Below are 23389 nucleotides of genomic sequence, written 5' to 3' on the forward strand. Positions count from 1 at the left end.
CAATATTTAGCCTTAGATGGAGTTTACCACCCACTTAGAGCTGCACTCTCAAGCAACCCGACTCTAAGGAGAGAATCACCTGAAACAATTTCCAGTCACTACGGGCCTGGCACCCTCTATGGGTAAATGGCCCCATTCAAGATGGACTTGGACATGATAATGTATCTCGGGTTAAATGATTCCTCCTAAACACTACATCTCCTAATGGCATAACCATAGGATTTAGTGCTGGGCTAATTCCTGTTCACTCGCCGTTACTAAGGAAATCCTTGTTAGTTTCTTTTCCTCCGCTTATTAATATGCTTAAATTCAGCGGGTAGTCTCACTTAATCTGAGGTCGTCAATTTGAATTAAAATACAAGTGAACTAAAAAGTAACAACTGTTTACGGTTTATAAAATAAATATAATTCGTAAACTCGAAAATCAGTTGCACTAAAATATTATAACAATTCACTGATTCAAGTAAAAAATAATTATTTCAAACGACATCATCTTATTTTATAATCAATTATTGATGATGAACATTCATTGTATATTTTCTCGCTAGTACAATCAATGTAAGCAGTTTTTATATAATAAACGACCCTCAGCCAAGTGTGGTCCGGGAATTGGATCCGTGGACCGCAATGTGCGTTCGAAATGTCGATGTTCATGTGTCCTGCAGTTCACAAGTTGACGCGCAATTAGCTGCGTTCTTCATCGATTTACGAGCCAAGTGATCCACCGTTCAGGATAATCATCTTTTTTAAGAAAATATTGATATTTTCTATTTTATGCTTGTTGACTTAATTTTTATACATTGACAAAATGTCTTTTACATTAGAAACATATTATATCCTATTCTAATGTAAAATTGCCATCTATACATCAGATGTATATGGCAACGAAACTTTGTAAATATAATTCAGCCATGGCGTATATTCATTTAAAAACCTCATCTACACAATATATGCACAAGACATTTAGAGTATAGACTAGTATAGGTTACCATGACTATGTGATACAAATATAATCGAACACAAAGTTTCTGAAGATACTCATAAGTATTCATTCAATATACTTTTTATATAGCGTGTGTTAACACTTTTGAAAGTAATATTTATATGTATATATATATTACAGATACAAAATTTTGTATTGTATATTATACGTTAATGATCCTTCCGCAGGTTCACCTACGGAAACCTTGTTACGACTTTTACTTCCTCTAAATAATCAAGTTTGGTCATCTTTCCAACAACATCGGCAATGCCAAAACATTGCCGCGCATCAGTCCGAAGACCTCACTAAATCATTCAATCGGTAGTAGCGACGGGCGGTGTGTACAAAGGGCAGGGACGTAATCAACACGAGCTTATGACTCGTGCTTACTGGGAATTCCTCGTTCATGGGGAATAATTGCAAGCCCCAATCCCTAGCACGAAAGAGGTTCAGCGGGTTACCCGGGCCTTTCGGCCAGGGAAGACACGTTGATTCTTTCAGTGTAGCGCGCGTGCGGCCCAGAACATCTAAGGGCATCACAGACCTGTTATTGCTCAATCTCGTGCGGCTAGAAGCCGCCTGTCCCTCTAAGAAGATATTTATTTACGTTGGTAGTAAAAATCACTTGATCCGAAAATCAAGTAAATCTTTCAAGATACCAAAAACGCCTATTTAGCAGGCTAGAGTCTCGTTCGTTATCGGAATTAACCAGACAAATCGCTCCACCAACTAAGAACGGCCATGCACCACCACCCACCGAATCAAGAAAGAGCTATCAATCTGTCAATCCTTCCGGTGTCCGGGCCTGGTGAGGTTTCCCGTGTTGAGTCAAATTAAGCCGCAGGCTCCACTCCTGGTGGTGCCCTTCCGTCAATTCCTTTAAGTTTCAGCTTTGCAACCATACTTCCCCCGGAACCCAAAAGCTTTGGTTTCCCGGAAGCTGCCCGCTGAGTCATCGGAGGAACATCAGCGGATCGCTAGCTGGCATCGTTTATGGTTAGAACTAGGGCGGTATCTGATCGCCTTCGAACCTCTAACTTTCGTTCTTGATTAATGAAAACATTTTTGGCAAATGCTTTCGCTTCTGTTCGTCTTGCGACGATCCAAGAATTTCACCTCTAACGTCGCAATACGAATGCCCCCATCTGTCCCTATTAATCATTACCTCGGTATTCCGAAAACCAACAAAATAGAACCGAGGTCCTATTCTATTATTCCATGCACACAGTATTCAGGCAAAATAAGCCTGCTTTAAGCACTCTAATTTGTTCAAAGTAAACGTACCGGCCTACCTCGACACTCAATTAAGAGCACCGCGATAGGATTAAATTGGACCGCTAAGTTTAACCTCAGCTAAATCCACCGGTAGGACATTTCATAACATGCCAGTTAACACCGCGAGCGATGAACCAACAGTATGAAACACAGATTCAACTACGAGCTTTTTAACCGCAACAACTTTAATATACGCTATTGGAGCTGGAATTACCGCGGCTGCTGGCACCAGACTTGCCCTCCAATGGATCCTCATTAAAGGATTTAAAGTGTATTCATTCCGATTACGGGGCCTCGGATGAGTCCCGTATCGTTATTTTTCGTCACTACCTCCCCGTGCCGGGAGTGGGTAATTTGCGCGCCTGCTGCCTTCCTTGGATGTGGTAGCCGTTTCTCAGGCTCCCTCTCCGGAATCGAACCCTGATTCCCCGTTACCCGTTACAACCATGGTAGGCGCAGAACCTACCATCGACAGTTGATAAGGCAGACATTTGAAAGATTCGTCGTCGGTACTAGACCATACGATCAGCAGAAAGTTATTCAGAGTCACCAAAAGTAACGATGGACAAGCCACCGATTGGTTTTGATCTAATAAAAGCGTTCCTTCCATCTCTGGTCGGAACTCTGGTTTGCATGTATTAGCTCTAGAATTACCACAGTTATCCAAGTAAATGTGGGTACGATCTAAGGAACCATAACTGATTTAATGAGCCATTCGCGGTTTCACCTTAATACGGCATGTACTGAGACATGCATGGCTTAATCTTTGAGACAAGCATATGACTACTGGCAGGATCAACCAGGGAGCTTCGTTATATGTTTTATTTTTTAAAACATCAGAATAACTCCTCTTTCACTTTATACATACATGATAGTATTTTAAAAATCCTATCTGTTGTAAAAGTGGTGCTGTTTTTATAAGCATTTGCTTATTACAACACTTTATAATTTTTGAATCTACATTATTTATTCACAATATTGAATAATAATTTTATTTTTCAAACAACCTCTCATTTTTATAAATATTACTCTCGCTAGATATTTTATTATCAAAGCGACTTGGTTTTTTATATACACGTAAACGTGATATTTTATTCTTGCTCGGAAACAAGTAAGTCGATACTCAGTTTCATATTTGTACACTAATTTTTAGTTATACATAATATTATATAAACGCCGTAGCGATTTACCACATAAAGAGTCATTCAGTCATAGACATCAACCCGTGGTAATGTTACGTTAATAGTATACAACTTGCCGTAGTCAGTATCTGACAGCGCTTACTCGAATCGCTTCAACTGACTACTCTTTCATACTAGTACGAGCCGGCGTAAAAAATAATCTTTGTCGCGAGCTAACTACTGGCTGCGTCAGCCGCAGCGGAAATACGGTATCTCTCTGCATCTATATTACATGTTGATACTCGAAAAATTTTTAAATTTATAACACCAGCGATTTATTATTAACTTTTTCTTCTCAATATTCATATAAATATTCGTTATAAGAAACTTATTTAAAAATTACGTAAATTAATTATTTTTTTGTTTTAATTACTTGATATCATTTTTAATTAAAAAATAAAATAATTCTCAAATACTTTTTAATATCATTTTTTTATTAATATTTATTATACTTTATGTTTTATCAATTTACGATTATTTTTAGTATATTTACTTAAAAAAAAAGTTTGATTTTGAATTTTTTCTCACTTATGATATTACATACGATAATATTCTTGAGAGTTGTTGAACTATAGTAGATCATATTGAATGTTTTTATTTCATATATATTAATATCCAAAAATGATGATTCATTTCATTTTTATTAAATTTCAAGTTAGATAGAACAACTGCTTTTTTTTATAGCCGCTGGAAACTTTTTTTTTTTTTATATATATATACTAATTATTTAGATGAGTGTATTCATACGGAACAAATTATTTAATTTATATTTCTACATACAGTAGCTTAATAATGAATTAATTTGTTTTCTAACCATAAGTATCATATAAGAACCATGTATATTTGTATTATTATAATGAATAATTATAAATATTTATAAAAACATTAAAAAAATAAGATGGTAATTTATTAAAATACTAGCTGCCCCTCATCCGCTTCGCTGGGCTGAAATTTATGTTTAGTTATTAATAAACTATTCTTGAAAAATTTTATATTTGTTATTAATTATTTTTTTGTAAATGTACTTTTTTTCAATATACACCTATTTATAAAATTTGATTACAATTTTAAAGTCGAACCAAATAATAATTAATTCACATAACTACATTACTAAAAAGTTATGACAATGCTTCTTTATACACTAAATTACGGGTCATACCATCTTCTGGTGCATAAATAAATAAGCTGGAAGACTCATAATCTTTAAAATTTATTAAAAACAATTATTAGAATATATTGATGAATATATGGGGCTTAAGAAATTAAATAATATTAGTTACGTGATTATCCTGAAATTTTAGTGAATGTATCCGACTCAACCGAAGAATCATAAAAGTTGAACTCCTAATAACTATACTCCTTCAGAAAGCGTAAATACAAAATTCTTAACGCCATTATTAAATTGAAACTCATACGTCTTCACTATAAACTCTTTGAAACTGTTTAGAATAATCGTTTTTTTAAACTTTTATTGTACCATTAATTTTTAAACCAACAAAAATCACATACTCATATAATTGATTAGCCCTGATGTACTGATGACGAATAGTAATGATATCTCACAAATGCATTATTATAAATAATTCTTGACAGCACTCGATTTACCAAATGTCAAATCCATAAATAAACATAACCAACAGAATTAAAAAATTTATTTTAAACAAATGACAATCGAAACGATGTACAATAAAACTAATAAATTAGATTATGACTAATTAATTTATTTGGATTGATAAATAAATAAAATATAATAAAAAGTAGTCGAAACATGAAAATGACATCCGCCAGGCTAGAAATAACATGTTTTATAACAGGTCACGTTTGTCTCACGTTAATTCATTACATCTTAATCAATATAGCTTAGATATTTACGATTTATAACTACGAAAGGTTTTTGATTGGCATCCCTTTAATACTCATAATCCTCACGGTTTTTTACACTCAATCATTTTTTATCGTCAAAAGATTATTTATTATTTTACGATCAAAAATGATTCATGACGATTAGAAATTTGTAATTGTCATGAATCGTCTTTATTCATAAAATAATATTAGTTTCAATTGTTTTTAATACTCTTCAATCATCAATTGACGATTTATCAGTATTTTAAACGATTAAAACATTTCTCATTATCATTAATCGTATTTTCTAAGCATAGTTGATTTATTTTCAAGTTTACTATTAATTATTACTAAATGAAAATTAAGTTTTTATAAATATTTATAATAGCTTCCATTGTAATTATTACTATATAAGCGGTGATCTTCAATACTACGTTTTAATTGTTGCGTGTTCTAAGCTTGCCCCTTTATAATGAAGGAAAATTCAGTAAATTATAAGTGCAATTTTTTAAAATATTTTTCTTTTATTATTAATCATTTAAAATAAATTTCAAAAATTATTATATGTCGGCTAATTTTGGTATCATATTAAGAATGATTTAGTACGACCAATTGAGAATATTTCGAATGATTTACATGATTTAGAAGGACTAAAATATTAAATATTTTTAATCCTATTAAATTATTTCGTTATATCAGAGAAAGTTAAAGTTAACTTGAAGTTAACAGTTTCAAACTGTCAAGTTGTCGTCAAGTTGATCGCAATTAACAACTTTTCCGTTCTTACGACTGTCGACAATGGCAGCAAATTATCTTACTTTGGTACAAGAGATTCCTTTATGTTCTGCATAATAAATATATACACATAATATACCTATATATAATGTCTACTCAGCAAATAAAAATGAATTTTACTGAACTAAATGGTATAGTCAGAAAATAAGGGAGCATTAAAACTGTATAGTGCTGTATGTAAACTGAAAAAATTCCTTTTTATTAAATCAAGTGTATTTTTCGTTGTATTACTGTTAAAAAAATCATTATGCGTTTAACATTTATGATTTATTAGTATAATTAAATGACTAAATATAAATAACTGCTGTACATTTTTAATTTATTTATTGATGATTTTTAAATTTTAATTTATAATGGATCAAGCACCGTCAGGTAATTTAATATTTTTAACCGGTATCTCGATATTTTATTGAATTTCATTGCACTGTTTATATAAATATATAATTATAAATAATTGAAATATTTAAAGCAAAACTAAAAAAGTTAACCGCTATTTTATAATATAAGAATTTTATTTTTAAACTCTAACTTAAATTTGGTATTTGGAGGTTAAGTGACCTGTAACAATGCAATAATAATGTGTAAATAATAAAATACAAATTAAAAATTTCATATATTTAATTACAGATATAGAACTGCGGAATATAATTGACAAGCTAGCACAATTCGTCGCTAGAAATGGACCTGAGTTTGAGCAGATGACAAAAAATAAACAGAAGGATAACCCAAAATTTAGTTTTCTTTTCGGAGGAGAATATTTCAATTATTATCAATATAAAGTAACAACTGAACAAGCTAGTAAGTTGTTTTTTCAATAAAAATATACATGATAGTTTTAATTTATTATCAAATATAGTTTATTGTAGATACATTATTTGGTTTTTCTTATCAGTAATTATATTTTTGACTATTAATTATAATAATAAAAGTAACAGACATTCGACATTTTTTTTTTATTCCTGAATTAGCAATTAAATATGTTTAACTAAAGCACAGATATTTACGTTAAAAAAAAAATATATATATAGTAGTTTGCGAATCTAAAATAAGCAAATATATAAAAATTGAAATGAAATTTTTTATTGCGTAATATAAAATAACCAATTTAATTTTCAAAAATTTTTCATAAGAACTGACTCGGTTTTTCAAAATATCTCATCATCTTTACCCATTAAGGCTATTCTCAGACAGCACCCCCCCCCCCACTTTTAAAAAACTTTCGATGACTCAATCGTTATAAGCGTATCAAAATTTTATCAATTGATTGATTCAAAAAAATTTTCAAAATCTTCATTGGAAACGGACAACGTAGAAATAACTTTGCCGGGGTATAGATTTAAAAAAAAAATTACTTACAATTGTTATTAATTGAAAGTTAAACGAAATTTATAAAATAAATTTCAATAAAATCTTTATGTCAATTTTATAACTCGAATTTTTAAATTTTTTAGAATAAAATTTATTCAACAAATTTTTTTTACTTCTAATAGATAACAACTGTAAGTAATTTTTTTAAAATTCTACATTTCGGCGAAATTACTACCACGTTGTCCTTTTTTCAATTAAAGTTTCAATTTTTTTTTTAATTAGTTAATAAAATTTTAATACGGCTGTGACAGTTAAAGGTCATTGCATATTCTTAAAACGTGGGGGGGGGCACGGTTTAAGAATGCCCTTAAGACGCGTTTTCATTTGTTTTTTTATTCGCACTCAACTGGATAAACGGTATTATCTCTGTTGCACTTGTACATTAAATAGGAACTTTGTCCAAGCTTTTCTCGTAAACAAATGGAAGTTATCAAAAAATTCAAGTGCACTTCGCTAGTTCATAGAGTAAAGCATTGGGTCTGTGCCTTTATTTTGCGTGTAGAGCTTTTATTTCAGAGAAAAGCTGGGACAAAATTATCTGAAAACCGTTCTTAAATCCAATTAATCTTAAGTAACTGGACACTATACTGCTTACATCATTACGGCAGAAATATTATTTCGCAAAACCATGGTGGCCACATTTCTAATAAAACCTGGAAATGTCAGAGAATTTAACTATACTGGAAAAATCAAAGAAAAGTCAGGAAATCTCATTACAAAGCTGAAAAAATTTGATAAATTTTTTTTCCTGTCAAAACTGTTCAAAAAGTGGTCCGGCGCGAATGCGATTGTAATACGTTTTTGAAAAAAAATTTTTTAGAAATTGATTCTAATAGCAAAAAAAATGAAGCAGTTACAATGAAAGGATGTTAGAAAAAAAAGTCTTAGTAGAAACCAATCGTCATAATCTTCAAGCTATTAACATACATATTGACAAGTTAGAAAACCAAAAACATTAAAAGTATACATTAGTATTGAACTAATAAGTTTTACGATATTTATTATTCGCGTAATTGATCAATATTTTTTAAAACGTTCTTATTTATGAAATGTATTCTGGTGAAACTGAACAATTTCTTTATATTTTATTATAGAGTAAGTTATATAAAAACATAGATTTAAAATAAAAAATAAAAAATTATTCATTTAATAAATAATAAAAACTTATGATCATTGACAAATAATAAAATAAACTTTAATTTAACGACAATGATTGAATATTTATTGAACTGACTTATACCATTTTATTTTGAATTAAATGAATATTTTCGATGATTTAATGTTACTACACATGGTCAGGAAATTTTTTAATTATTTTTTTGCCCTCCAACCGGAAAGTGGCAACTTTCGGGCCGCTGCCCTAGACGACATTGCAACTTTCCGGCTACGTCGAGCAGAAATAGTATATTACACATCTAGGGAAGTAAAATAAGAAATGTCTCAGATCACATGTAGTTGGCCGAGGCGAAGCCGAGTCAAATCATGTTATCTCTGATGTTTTAAAGATATTTTAGGCTGATTTGCGATATCTGGGGCATAATGGACCACCTGAAAAAAAAATTTGCTACATAAATTTTTTTTTTTTCTAAATTAAAATGAATTTGAAAAATTTATCGATTAAAGCTCTTTTAGGTCTATATATTATAAAGTGGTTAAAATAAAAAAAAAGTAATTTCAATAAAACTGGTTATATCAGCTAAATGAAATCTTTTTTTCAATAAATTTGAAGTCCATAGGATTATAAAGGTATACTTTTCCGTAGACGGAAATAGTATACAGTACAACCTGGTTATAAGTTATTGTTAGGGGCTGTAGTAGAAAAATTTCTTGGAAATGACTTTCCCCTACTCTTATCATTTACTCGGTAATTGCTCAGTTTCTGCATATGTATACGTCGTGTTCGTGTTTGTGTCTGCAGCCCTTTTATAAGTTAGTTGCCGTTTTTCATTTATCTATACGCATATACTTTATTAACTTATAAAAGGACTACAGAAGCATTCTTTTCACGACAACCGAAAAACTGCTTTAGCAGAACTGGAGTGGGGGTAGTATTTCGAGACGAGCGAAAACAAATATAGGGGAAGTAACTTATAACCGAGTAACTTATAACGAGGTTGTACTGTATCTGTGCTTAAAATCTTTTTTTTCAATCAAAAAAAAAAAAAAATTAAGCTTTTTTTTTTTCAGGAGGGCCGTCGTGTCCCAGAAAAAAATTTTTTTTTTTGAGTTCCGGTTAAATCTTAATAGATTTGCTTAAGAAAGGACCAAATTAGGTTGACCTATAGATTACAAGCCATAAAAAATAATTACCGGCTTAAGGGGACCGTCATGCCCCGGTTTCCCCTACATTAGAATATGACGTATCAAATTATTTTACAATTTATTATAAATTTAAATTAAGTGACTGTTTTCAAAATCGTACTCAGTCGACCATTTGTAACTTTACATTCGCTTGTTAGATTAAGTATAAGTTTAGTTAAATTCTTTTATAAATGTTGAAATTATATGTTATTAAATATATATTTAAAATTTGTGTAAATTAAATAAGATAATATTTTTTATAAATTATTCTCCCAATCAATAAATTTATCATAGTTTAACTAATATTGTCTTTGATCGAGTATAAGGCCACGTATTAATCTAGTAATGGGATATCATAACTTTTAGTGAGCGACTGTACACCCCACGACTTTATTTAAAACATTAATAATAATTAATTATCAACATTATTCGTTAAATTAAAATTTTTTTATAATATGTATTTAAAATTACAAACAATAACTATAAAAAAAAAAAAAAAAAAAAAAAAAATTCTTCATTTCATTTACCAATTTATATTGACTGTTTTAATCTCACTCTAATTAAAAGTATGCGGGTAATGGGTCTTTTTCTTTATTAAAAAAGAAAAAAGTATATTTTTTAAAATTAATTTAAGCATACAACAAAATGTTTAATATTAAAATTTACTGAAGATTAGTTAATTGAGTCGAAAAAAAAGGATTTGTCAATAATTTGCTAAAATATTTACTTACAGTTTTAAAACAAAAAGGAATAAATCCAATGCAAAATGCGGACCCACGTTTAAATGTTTCGCAACAACAACAATCATCGGTACCTGCCGCACAACCAATGAATAATATCAATCTTACGCCGTGTTTAAGCACTCAAAACAATACGTTAAATCAAGTGGTCGGGATCGGACCCGTAGGAAATTCCGGTCAAGTTTTACCCAGCGTTCCTGGATCATTGAGCGTACCCAGCAATGCCGGAGCACCAGTAATAGGATCAGTTCCTAACGTAATCGGGCCCGTGAATCAATCAATCGGTAATTCGGGACAAAGTGTAAATATCAATGGTCCATCTGGGTGGCTACAAAACGAATTGTCAAATCTTCAGTCACAACAATCGGCTCTTCAAGAGCAAGTTAGACAATCTGAACAAAATTTAGCAGCACAACATGCGTCTCTTATGAGAGATCAACAGGGCAGAGTAGAGGATGCTGTTAGACAGGCTCAAGAAACAGCGTTTCAAAATAATGCTCAGAGTACTAATACTGATTTAGCAGCATTCGATACCGTTTTGCAACCAATTGTTGATAGCTGTACAAAAGACAGTATAAGTGCTGGCAAAGCTTGGATACTACAAAACAGCATTACTGCTCAAAGTAATGAAGTAATTGCTGAATATTTATTAAAAAAGTATGTCAAAAGTATATGTTATTTAAATATATTCGTTTAAATTTATGAGTAAATGATTTATTTCAGAGTAATACAAGGAGGTACATTCAACCAAAAACTTCACGTTATCTACTTGGTCAATGACGTATTACATCATTGGTAAGTCAGAGCATGTAATTATTAATGAAAGGGAAAAATAAGTTGAGATGATTCTTCAGCGCCAGAAAAAAGTCAATGGATCTTCGACAAGCTATGGAAAATGTTGTTGTTCCCATGTTTTGCAATACCTCGTTAGCGGCATCAAGTGATCAACTAGTTAAGCTCAATAAACTTCTAAGCTTATGGGAATCAAAAAATAATTATTTTGATGAAAGTATTGTTGAAAAATTAAAAATACCAAGTCAATCATGGTCAGAATATCAAGCGAGTCTGGTGGCTCAATTTGCAAATGCGATAACTCCAATAACAACTTCGACTAAACAAACATTTGATAATTATCAAGCTCAGCACCAGGCATTTGTCAATCACGCGTTAAGACAGATATCAAATATAGAGCAGCAAAAAATTAGTATTAATCAACAATTAAAAGCACCTGCCCCACCACCTCCGCCAATCGTAAGTGTATAATTTATTATTATTTTGTTTGTGTCTAATAATCAGGAAATTAATTTTTTTTTAGGTTCCAAATCAACAAAATTTAAATATGCCACCAGCACATGCTGGACCTCCGCCACCACCACAACCACCGATAGCAGGCGATTTAAATTTTTCACAGCCTCCTCCTGGTTGGGGTGTTACACCAACAACTGAACCCCCACCATTTACTACAGTACCTTTGCCAGATTTTTCGAAACCACCTCCTGGATTTGGACCACCACCTGTCATACATGAAACTTCCATTGAAGATCTAATGCCTAGTATGCCTTATTTTGAACTTCCTGCTGGACTTATGGTGCCTCTAATTAAATTAGAAGATGGCGAATACAGACCATTAGATCCTGAAGCTATAAGATTACCACCACCTACTCCACCAAGTGACCGTTTAGTTGCTGCTGTTGAAGCGTTTTATGCTCCACCCAATCATGATTCTCCGAGAGATAGGTAAAAATTATTATTATTATTATTTGTTAACTTCTCGCTAAGAAAATTGAAAATTTTCAAAAAAAGGGAAATTTATTGGTTTCGGTCCGATTTGCGAAAATCGAGTTTTCATCAAATGTCGACGTATTAAAGCCCTATTTTTAGACAGACATCCGTCCGTCCGTGTGTGTGTGTGTGTGTGTGTGTGTGTGTGTGTGTGTGTGTGTGTGTGTGTGTGTGTGTGTGTGTGTGTGTGTGTGTGTGTGTGTGTGAACTTTTTTTGTCCAATGATATCTTTGGAACGAATCGATTTGAGCGTAAATGGCGGCAATCGAAAGAGCTCACCAAGACTTAGAACTGATTAGATTTTGAGGTCGATGGGTCGAGTAGCTTACAAGTTATACAAAAAATAAAAGTTAATAAAAAGAACTTTTTTTGTTTCTTTTAATGTTCATAAGTAAATGAATTTAAAATAATATTTATTTTAAAGCCAATAGTTATTTTGAAAACCTGAATTTTAATTAAAAATTATATTTACTAATAAACTCATAGTTATCAAAAACTAATTAAGATTTAAAAAAAAAATTAGTATTGTATTTTTACAATTTTTTAAACCAAAATCAAACTGAATATCTTGGTTAATCACATAAAATATATATTTTTAAATAATGAAATTGTATTTTTATTAAAAATTGAGATTTAAATTTTAAAATTATCTCAACAAATCGGCATTAATGTGAAATAAATAAATTTCCATGACAATTATCCTTGAAAATCGATAAAATTTTTACCAGCTTACGCAAAAAGTGTAGTGTAAATATTAAAATAATTTCAAAAATATTCAAATCAGATCTTTTTTAAAATTTTTGTTGCATAATTCGTGAATCGCTCGACTGATTTATGTTTAAGTCTCAACAAGCTCTTTCGATTGCCGCAAAGCACGTGCAAATCGGTCGATTTATTTCAAAGATATCAGACAAAAATTACTTACTTTCAGTCCAGCCATTTTTTGAGCTCGAAGAGCTCAAAAGTTTACCAATAGTAACGTTTTCAGGTTCTCTGAGCCCGAAAACAGCGGGAAGTTTTGGGGTTGGCCCACAGGGTCAACTGTTTTTCTGATTTTTTTTAACTTTCCGCTAAGAAAATTGCAAATTTTCAAAAAAAGGAAAGTTATTGGTTTCGGTCCGATTTCCGAAAATCGAGTTTTCATCAGATGTCGACGTTTTGAGGTCTTAGAAAGCTATTCTGACTATTCCCAGGTGGACTTCCGTGTGTATGTGTGTGAGTGTGTGTGTAAACTTTTTTTGTCCGACGATATCTTTGGATCGAATTATCCGATTAGAACGTACTTGGTGGCAATCGAGAGGGTTTACCAAAACTTAGACTTGATTGAATTTTGGGGTAGATCGGTCATGTAACTTACGAGTTATACGAAGAATAAAAATAAAAATTTTTTTTTGGTTTTTTGCGTATAACTTATAAATCAGTTGCCCGATCCGCCTCAAAATGTATTCAGTTTTAAGTCTTGTTGAGCTCTTTCGACTGCCATCAAGAACGTTCAAATCGGTTCGTTCGTTTCAAAGATATCGTCGAACAAAAATTATAATTTTTCAGTGAAGGTATGTTTTAACGGCCCAACAAATTTTTAAGCTCGAAATTCACAAGTAATAATACTTCTGAGCTCCCTAAACTCGCAAACAGCGGGAAGTTTTGGGGCTGGCCCGCAGGGTCAGACGGTTTTCAGATTTTTTTTTTTTAATTGTTCAAGTATTAGTCGGTAAAAAATCGCGACTGAATTCGAATTGATTACCGATTTTATTCAAATCTGAATTCACTCCGTCACTTAGAGTTCTGAAATTTGATAAAATATCATTCCGCAAACTGAGTAAATAGGGAGTTTGTTTTTTCAACGGGGTAATTTTGAAGTAAACTGGATTTTATTTAAATCTGCATTCATTCCAATTCGGAGTTTCCATATTAAAATAAACTCCCCTTCGTAGTGAATTTCACTCCAAAGGAATTAATTAAATACAAATTCATCTGCCTCGGATTCACTCCAGATTTAATCCGCGCTCACTCCGCAAATTTCTTACAGTATAATTATTGTTTTTATTTATGATGTAAACATATTAATTTTTTTTTCAGCGATGGATGGGAGAAATTGGGTTTGTATGAATATTATAAAGCGAAAAATGCTGCACGTAAACGCAAAGAAGAAGATATTCTAGCAGGATTGAGAATTAAATCTAGATCACCGTCACCAATTTTGAGACCACGATCAAAAAGTCCTAGTCCACCAAAAAAACGATACAGAAGTAAATCACGAAGTAGATCGCGATCTAGATCACGAGGAAGAAGTCGATCTAAATCTCCTGCAACAAACAATCACCGACGTAATAATCGTAATAATAGTAGCAATGCACATGGTGGCGTCGTTCATAATAATAGGAATAGACGCAGGAGAAATAGTAATAAAGAACGAAGTCCCGACAGAAGAAATGACCGGCAAGATCGCAGTCCTACACCGCCCAGTTTTCTGTAAGTAATTTTTGAAAAAAAAAAATAAATAAATAAATAATTTACGATTCTCCTTATCTTAATTGGTATTTTAAATTCAAATTTTAGTGGCACAACGTACAGTAAACTTCCATTAGAATCGTCATTAGATGAAAGTAATAAAGGTCATCAGTTATTAAAAAAAATGGGTTGGAGTGGTGCTGGTTTAGGAGCCAATGAACAAGGTATCGAAGCACCTATATCCGGTGGAGAAATTCGAGATAAAAATGATCAGTACAAAGGTGTTGGTATTAATTTAAATGACCCTTATGAAAACTTCCGGAAAAGTAAAGGACAAGCTTTTATTACAAGAATGAAAGCAAGAGCAGAAGAACGCGCTGAAGAAAGAGGAGACCGAGATTAATAATTTTGTAATTTTTATTTTTAATTATTATTATCTGCTTGCAGTTCTTATGGTTTTTTGCATTCCTCAATTAATATTACATCAAATGAATATGATTGTTATTCAAATTTTATCTTAAATTCAATGCCATTGTAAATATTATGGCTAAATCTATCCGATTGATGAAATTGTAATTTAATCAATTTTGGTCATATATGCAATTATTTTTTTTTTTTTTTTTAGAGGCTTATTATTAGAACTAATAATTATCAATATAAGATCATAAAAAAAATTATATTAATTTTTATTAATTTCCATTTTTCACAACTAAAATTAAAGAAGATAATTCTCGTGATAATACTGAAATGTCTTAAAAATTTTAAATAAATGATTTATTAAAATTACTATTTAATAAAAAAAAATTAACTTGAATCTGTTTTCCTTGTTCAGTTATATTTTTATCACCGAAGTTCGATAATTTTAGAACTTTTTCGATAATGGAAATCATCAAAAAAGTTCTGAACCATTCGAATTTCGGTAATAAAAATTATCGAAAAAGTTCCGAAAATATCGAACTTTTTCAGATCTTCTTTCGTGAAAATCATCCAAAAAATTTCGTACCATTCTGTGATAAAAATTATCAAGAAAATTCTGAAAATATCGAATTTTTCCACAATTGCTACAATTTATCGAAAAAGTTTTGAAAATATCGAACTTTTTTAGAAATTTTTAACTTAATTTGTAGGGGACTATTTTTTCCTCGGGGGTCTATTTTCTTCCACCCAAAAATTTTTTTATGCTAAAAATTTTGGGGGGTCAATTTGGTCACAGATAGTTCCTGCTCACAAAAACCAATTTTTTTATGCTAAAATTTTGGGGAGTACCATTTTGCCTCCAATTTTTTGAGTTATCTAAAAATTTGGGGGGACCATTTTGTCCCGATGATTCCCCCCCCCCCCTCTCCACTCTCCTCCCACTTTTCATGTCACAAATTTTGGAAACACTTTTTTGTTCCTCGGGGACAACTTTGCCCTAGTGCCACCCCCCCCCCCCCCCCCCCAATTCTTTTAATGTTAAAAATTTGGATTTACCATTTTGACCCCGTGGGTCTATTTTACTCTATTGGGCCATTTCCCTCCCTACTTTTCATCCTAAAAATTTTGGCGGTCCAATTTACCCTCAAAGTTTCAAAGGCATCCAAGATTTTAGTTTGTAATGCTATTCGTATTAAATAAATTAATATAAGTTGGGTTTTGTAACAAATTTCGAAGTTCGACTGTCGAACTTTTTTGAACTTTTTCGAACTTTTTTTTTACACGGGCAGAACTTTTCGACACTAAAATGGGTTATGATGTTATTATCAATGTGAGTAATAAAGAATTCCAAGCTCATAGAATTATTCTGATGGCGCGAAGTCCTGTTCTAGCCGCAATGTTTTCACATGAAATGGCCGAGAAAAAAGAAAGTAAAATATCAATACCAGACATTACTCCAGAGATATTTAAAAATGTTCTTGAGTACATCCACACTGATAAAGTAACTGGTCTAGATGATGTTGCTGATGATCTATAAGAAGCTGCAGACAAGTATCAGATACCATCGCTTAAAGAAATTTGTGAAGAATCACTCTGTAAAACTTTAACTGTCGACAATGCATTAACAATAATGACTTTAGCTGATCGTCACAGCAAATATCGAAAGGGTTATCAGGACTCAAAACTTCAAAGAATTTAAAAAATCAAATTCTCCTTCAGTAATGGAATTCTTGGAAAAATTTGGACTTTTTAACTAGTGAAATTAACTGATACAATATCCCACGGGTACGTACTTCGGTTCATGTTTTACTCAACGCTATTTTTGTTTATTTATTTTATTTTTCATATTTTCAGACAAACTAACAAGTTGATCAAGAAAAAGAATCGAAACTCAGTACAATAATTTGGTGTTCGACAACACTTTATAATTAAAATATTAAAGTATTCATCATTCAATAACTTTTATTAACATGTTCATTAATTATTACAAGTCTTTTCTATTTTCTATCCTTAAATATTATTTTAATATAATATAGCAGCAGCAGCTGCCGTTTGGTACGCGTGTAGTTCGGATGATCACCAAGTCAAGGAGCATTGAGCATGAATACTACTTGGCTGGGTGACCGGTTAGCCACGCATCGGGCTCGAATGGAGGTTTCTGAGCGCTAGGTACGGAATAAAGATCTAGTGACCGTTAAAATGGGAATTTTATCGATCACTGGAGCTTCGCCTGTACCGGCTGTACTGGAATGGGTTTTCTCTGTGGTTTCCCCATACCGCTGCACTTCCACCGTCAGCTGAGATGTATGATATCACGTAATGATGCAGTGCAGTAGACACAAGTCGGGCTGCAGGCTATGAAAGTTAGGTAAAAAGAGCAGATAGTAGGATATGGCAGAGAATAGGAAGAAGACAGTTTCCCGATTAAAAGAAACGATTCTATTTTACTACTAATATATATATATATTGAGACAATGTGAATTGTCTTCGTCGTCCTCAGCCTTGCGGTTCCCATTTTTCCCCGTCCTGTTACCGTCTGAAACTACATAAGTCATAGTACCGTCGTCATATGACTAATTTTCACGTTGACGCATAACCGTAAGGGTGAAGTGGGGACAGAGTCCCGAGGCTAGTCCTACACCCAAATTCATCGGTCAATGACTTCGATCCTGGATCAATTAGCGTTTAGACGTATTTTCTTTTATTATCAAATTGCGATAATTATTCTGCATTAATTAAGTTACAATATACTCTGTTAATAATCTGGAAATTCTACTTGCGACATTATTTTATTGTTTCGCATTAATTATTATAAATAAAGTTAGTTTAAGTAAATTGAATATTACTGTTCGTTACCGACGGTATACTCGCATTATAAATAATATTAAAGTCAAATAATAAGTTCAGAGTGCTGTAATTACGTTGTTCACGTAGATAATTATTGAATCTCCAGCGGTATAAACCAGGACAAATTCTTGTATTGTATTTTGCAGAGACGTTTACTGTAAGTACTTGAACCTTATTATAATTGGCAATAAACCTGTACTTTTCTAATAAATTCCCTTTACTCTGTCTATCACTATTCATCCTATTTCTGTCCTATGTTACTGGTAAGAATTATTAAGTAGTTCATTAAAAATATTATTGATTAAGTAAGAATTGATAATTCAATCAACAATAAGAAATCTATTGATAAGTAATAAGCCGTGAGGTAAGTTAGTGAGTTTTACATACGTTGCTGTGTTTGAATAAGTGCGGGTCTTTGCTTTGCAAGAACCCCAGCCCACTGCTCTGTCCAAGTAAAATCAAATATTGTTAGGGGCCAGCTTAAGCCAGGGTTCAACCCGCGAATTTTGGAGGCTGCTGGTAAAAATCGCAAAGAGAAAAAGCGATTTGTCTCAATATATATCATTGAATGAATCGCTTTGTTCAATAAGGGTTTAAAGACAGAAGTGTAAAAGGTCTACAGAGGCTACACACGTCAACCCACCAATAATAATAATAATAATAATAACAGTTTAATATAAAAGCTAATAATTACTCAGTTATCCTTTCAATTTTTTCTTATTATTATTGTTATTAAAAAAATTTTATATTTCTCTAACAAAACATATTGATGTAATTTCATAAAGTATAATAAAGTTTTTCATATCATTAATTATCGCTTCATTTACTTATTAAAAAATCCCGCCATTTGAAGTGACGCTAACCCACGTAAAAAAAAATTGTTGAAAAAAGGTTAATAAACTGCTGACCGTGTTGATTATTCTAAACATCAAAATGTGATACAATGACCAACCTTTTTTTAAACGATTTTCAAACTTCTGAAAATACACAGAAAAAAACAATTGACTTAAAACTACAAATTACCATTTTTCAGCGCAAAATACGATCAGAAAAACTAATTTTGAACTATTTCTGAACGTTTCTCATTTTAGAATATTTTAATAATACAAGGATATTACCATATACCTCCGACATGCATTAAAAGCACTGAACAGTGCTCGTAGTGCAATATCAGAACATGGCTTTAATTAATGATACTGCTTTAATTTTCCATCTCCAATTCATAAGTACTCAAGTGACCATAGGAAGGTACAGTCCATTAAGACAGAACTTTATTGGAGAGAATTATTGGAACAAACACTCCGTTTGCCTAGATGCCTACAGACGTTTATTGTCAGAGTACAATGGGTTGTTTTTATATTGTCAAGAAAAATAACAAAATAACAAAAATAATAAAATTAATAGTAAATTTTAGAAAAATTTCGATAATTAGGTTATTTATCTTTAATATTTGTAGAAAAAATTTTTGATTATAAAAAAAAATCTGTACTTTACTCATCAAAAATTTATCAGCAATTGGTCAACTAGAGAGTAATAAATTTGGTTTCAAATAAATTCATAACCCTTACAATTTTAAGAGCTAGGGTGTTTTAAATAAAAAACTAAATACAAAGAATTGATTTATAAATATTTTATTAATCAATATGCGTCTTGAATGGCTGCAATGGAATTCCGAGGGAAATGATTTCTTCGTCAATCATCGATTTCAAGTTTGGAAAGTAATGGAAAACAGCTTCCCAACAAATGTATGTGAGTTTGGGAATCCTGATCCAAGTTGAGTATAAAGCAGAAGTGCCGTTTTCCTAAAATAAATTACCAATTTTAATTATTCAAACATTAATAGCATCAACAATTAACAATTGTAAATAAATTTAATGATAAATACTTGTTCCAGGTCATAATCAGGAGTCTGTTCATAAAATAAAAACAATTTCCTAGTAGGAGAAATGGTGATTGAATGATACTCAATGCGACGAGGTAAGACAATACTAAATCTCTCGAGACACGTCCATTTTAAACTTGTGAGATTTAATCTCCAGACATCATAAAACTCAACATAGACACCACGGAATCCTTCCCCACCTTCACCGTCATTATCATATTCATATTTATGAAATGCTCCTCCAGATATAATTACGTTCATTTCACCAGAATCTGGATCAGTATAACTCGTTACACCGAATCCAACTCTATTAGATGGATGTTGCGGTGTGTGATTTTCATCACCATAAGTGTCTATTGTTTTCCAACAGCATTTTTCCAAATCAAAGGCCGGTATTTTCTGAAATAAAACATTTTATATGAATATTGGTTTTTATAAAAAAATTTATCAACGTTATAAAAGTGCTTACGAGAAACGAAAATGAATCCTCTCTGGGACGAAGATAACAATCACCGAATACATAAATCATATTGTTCCCATAAACTAAAATATGACCTGATCCACCAACTGGTTCATTAGCATCAAGTCCTCAACAGATGTAAACAACTTCCCATACATCATTTTCCATATTTAATTTATATACATCGAAAAAGCTTTGATAATAATCTCTTACGATTCCAACAGTATACAAATATTTTCCATGGCGAATGAAATTATGTGGAAGTGAATGATGTAGAATTTGTCTACTTGTCCTTCGAACTAGACTACTTTTACTATTCAAATCACAAATATGTAATTGACATGTGCGGTTTGACAGTTCGTCATTGTAAGATCTTTGCAATGTGTATTGCCTTTGTAGTATGCAAATAACTGAATAATTTGATTCAAAAATGATACCAATAGTTGAATCACTAGTATATAGTGATTTGTTTAGACGCCTTATTGCTATCAATAATCTCTATTGTTGTCCAGCTAAATTGTACTCCCAGATATTATGAAATTCCCTATTACTTACAAACTCGTCGTTAAAATATAAATTTTTACCATCACAGCATATTATTGCGTCCATTATTCTTCCTTTAGGTTTTGTAATACTGTATAAAGAGTGTTCAGTAAATACGTGCGGCTTGAATGCATACATTTTCAAAATATTTATTAAACTTTTTTATTAATTTTTAAAATAATAAAGAAAATCAAAAATGTGCAATTTTTATTGATGAATTAAAATCTTATGTAAAGTAATTAATTTTATTTTTTTATGTATCACTTCAAAGGATATCTCGGCAATGGCGACCTCAGTAAGATGAATGGACCGTATAACTCGAAAATTAATTGTTAAAATTTTTAACTCATTTTCACCCTACCTGAAACGGAAGTGCAAATTACTGCCTTGTTTGGAGGGAAGATAGTCCTCCTTTTCTCTGCTGAGAAAAAGGAAATGATAGAAATTAACGCATGCGCAATTCTTCAGACAGAGGGAAAAATTTAAACTTTCCGATACAGATCCGGTGAAATAGTGAATTGTGTGATTAGGAACTAAAAAAAACGATTTAAGATCTGGATGAAGAATACGTAAGAAAAATAGTAATTATAGAAAAAAAAAGATAATTTTTAATATAAATAAAAAAAAACTGTCTACTTCGTGACATATATTATTATAGAATAAAAGAACAAGACATTTAATTTTTTAGTACATTTTTTATTATAAAAAAGTAACAGTAAATTAAAAAAAAATTCTAAATTTGGTTTCAAATGAATTTATGAATATTATGATTTTAAATGCTAGTGTGTAATAAATAAAAAAATGAATACAATGAAGTAATTAAGTATTTTATTAATTAATACGCGACTTGAGTAACTGCAATGGAAGGCCGAGGGACATAATTTCCTCGTCAGTCATTGATATCAAGTTTGGATAGTAATGTAAAACAGCTTCCCAACAAATGTCTGTGAGTTTAGGAATCCTGAGCCAAGTTGAGTGTAAAGTAGAAATAAAAGTTGGCTAAAATAAATTACCAGTATTATTTACTCAAACATTAATAATATTAAAAATTAACAGTTATATTTAAATTTAATAATTACATAATATCTCGTATTTTTATTGGCAATCCATCCACCAAATGTGAATAATTTTCCAGCAGGAGAAACGGTCATTGAATGACTATAAACCTGGCAAGGTAAGACAATACCAAATCTACCAAGACTCGTCCATTTCAAACTTGTGAGACTCAGTCTCCAGACATCATTGTAGATATCTCTAGTACCATAATAACCCATTCCTCCAGATATTATTACATTTATTTCACCAGAATCTGGATCACTATAACTCGTTAACGCAAACTTTTTTCTTCGAGTTGGATACTGCGGTATGTGATTTTCATCACCAAGAGTTTTTCCTATTATCCAGCAGTGCTTTTCTAAATCAAATGCCAAGATTTCCTAAAATTAAAGAGAGGCGTTTATAAATAAATAAAAAATTACATAAATATTTGTTTTTGTCAAAAAATTTGTCAGCGTAGTAAAAGTACCTACGTGTAAATGAAATGTATCAAGTTCGGAGTCAATACGTTTATCATCAAATACATAAATCATATTCTTATCATAAACTAAAGTATGTAATGATCTCAAAATTAATGTATAGTCATTAGGTCCTGGGCAAATATAATCAACTTCCCATACACCGTTTTCCATATTCAATTTATATACATCGGGAAATTTTTGAAGAAGTGCTTTGAATCCGACAACATACAAATATTTTCCATGACGAATTAAATTTTTTGAAAATGTAGCATATGGAATTTGTCCAGTTGTCTCCTTGACAAGTACACTTTTGGTATTTAAATTACAAATATGTAATCGACATATGCGGTCTGACAATTCGCGATTAAAAGGTACTTGGAGTGTGCAAAAAACTAAATAATTTGATTCAAAAATAGTACTGCAAATGAAATCATTATTATCTGGTAAATTATTTTCATTCCACATTAATCTCCATTGTTGTCGAGCTAGATTGTACACCTCGATATCTCGAACTTTTGGTTCTGATGTAGCGAATAAAAAATTACCCGATAAATCTAAACTTTCCGAAAATGTCAAACGCTCGCCGCTGTAAATATATATGTTTTTACCATCACATTGTATCTTCGATGCCATTCTTCTTACAAGTGTCACAATATTCTTCGGCGAATGTTCAGTAAAAACATGTGGTTTGAATACATACATTTTCAAATACTAAAAGAATTATAATACTTTTTTATGACTTTTTAAAATAATAAATAAAATTCAAATCCTCGTGCAATTTTTATTCATAAATTAGAATATTATTTAAAGTAAATTATTTTATTTTTTAGTGTATACGTTAAAGGTTCACTCGTTTTAATTTTTGTATGAGACGCACATGAATGAGATTCGATACCGATTATCTTCCTAGGGGATCTCATGGATTTTCTATTGTATTTTTGCAAGATTACAACTCTTTCACACCAAAATTTCATTAGTAGAGTATGTTATGAATTGAATTATACTT

At 31.3% G+C, this 23389-nt stretch overlaps 2 protein-coding genes, 1 long non-coding RNA gene and 2 other non-coding genes across 5 annotated transcripts; 2 read left to right on the top strand and 3 right to left on the bottom strand.

Moving 5' to 3' along the window:
- Window positions 1-581: 581 nt before the first annotated feature.
- Window positions 582-736, bottom strand: LOC128667890 (5.8S ribosomal RNA). The gene has a single exon (XR_008403804.1). It is a non-coding gene; the product is annotated as a 5.8S ribosomal RNA (ribosomal RNA).
- Window positions 737-1153: 417 nt separating this feature from the next.
- LOC128667909 (small subunit ribosomal RNA) lies at window positions 1154-3063 on the bottom strand. Its single transcript, XR_008403823.1, has one exon. It is a non-coding gene; the product is annotated as a small subunit ribosomal RNA (ribosomal RNA).
- A 3156-nt stretch (window positions 3064-6219) lies between these two features.
- Window positions 6220-15359, top strand: LOC103569515 (calcium homeostasis endoplasmic reticulum protein). Its single transcript, XM_053739057.1, has 8 exons — window positions 6220-6447; window positions 6703-6873; window positions 10478-11141; window positions 11208-11279; window positions 11339-11735; window positions 11800-12221; window positions 14346-14738; window positions 14826-15359. The coding sequence occupies exons 1-8, from the start codon at window positions 6429-6431 to the stop codon at window positions 15118-15120; spliced, it is 2433 nt and encodes an 810-aa protein (XP_053595032.1). The 5' UTR covers window positions 6220-6428; the 3' UTR covers window positions 15121-15359.
- Window positions 15360-19558: 4199 nt separating this feature from the next.
- On the top strand, window positions 19559-21494 carry LOC128667761 (uncharacterized). The gene is made up of 3 exons (XR_008403714.1): window positions 19559-19754; window positions 19876-19958; window positions 21138-21494. It is a non-coding gene; the product is annotated as an uncharacterized LOC128667761 (long non-coding RNA).
- Window positions 21495-21610: 116 nt separating this feature from the next.
- On the bottom strand, window positions 21611-23389 carry LOC103569514 (kelch domain-containing protein 10 homolog). Its single transcript, XM_008546851.2, has 3 exons — window positions 22396-23389; window positions 21946-22302; window positions 21611-21865 (listed from the first exon to the last, which is right to left on the bottom strand). Exons 1-3 carry the CDS (start codon window positions 23083-23085, stop codon window positions 21698-21700), a joined length of 1215 nt encoding a protein of 404 aa, XP_008545073.1. The 5' UTR covers window positions 23086-23389; the 3' UTR covers window positions 21611-21697.

Source organism: Microplitis demolitor, chromosome 5 (genome assembly GCF_026212275.2).
Source record: "Microplitis demolitor isolate Queensland-Clemson2020A chromosome 5, iyMicDemo2.1a, whole genome shotgun sequence".
In the NCBI taxonomy this organism is placed as follows: Eukaryota; Metazoa; Arthropoda; class Insecta; order Hymenoptera; family Braconidae; genus Microplitis; species Microplitis demolitor.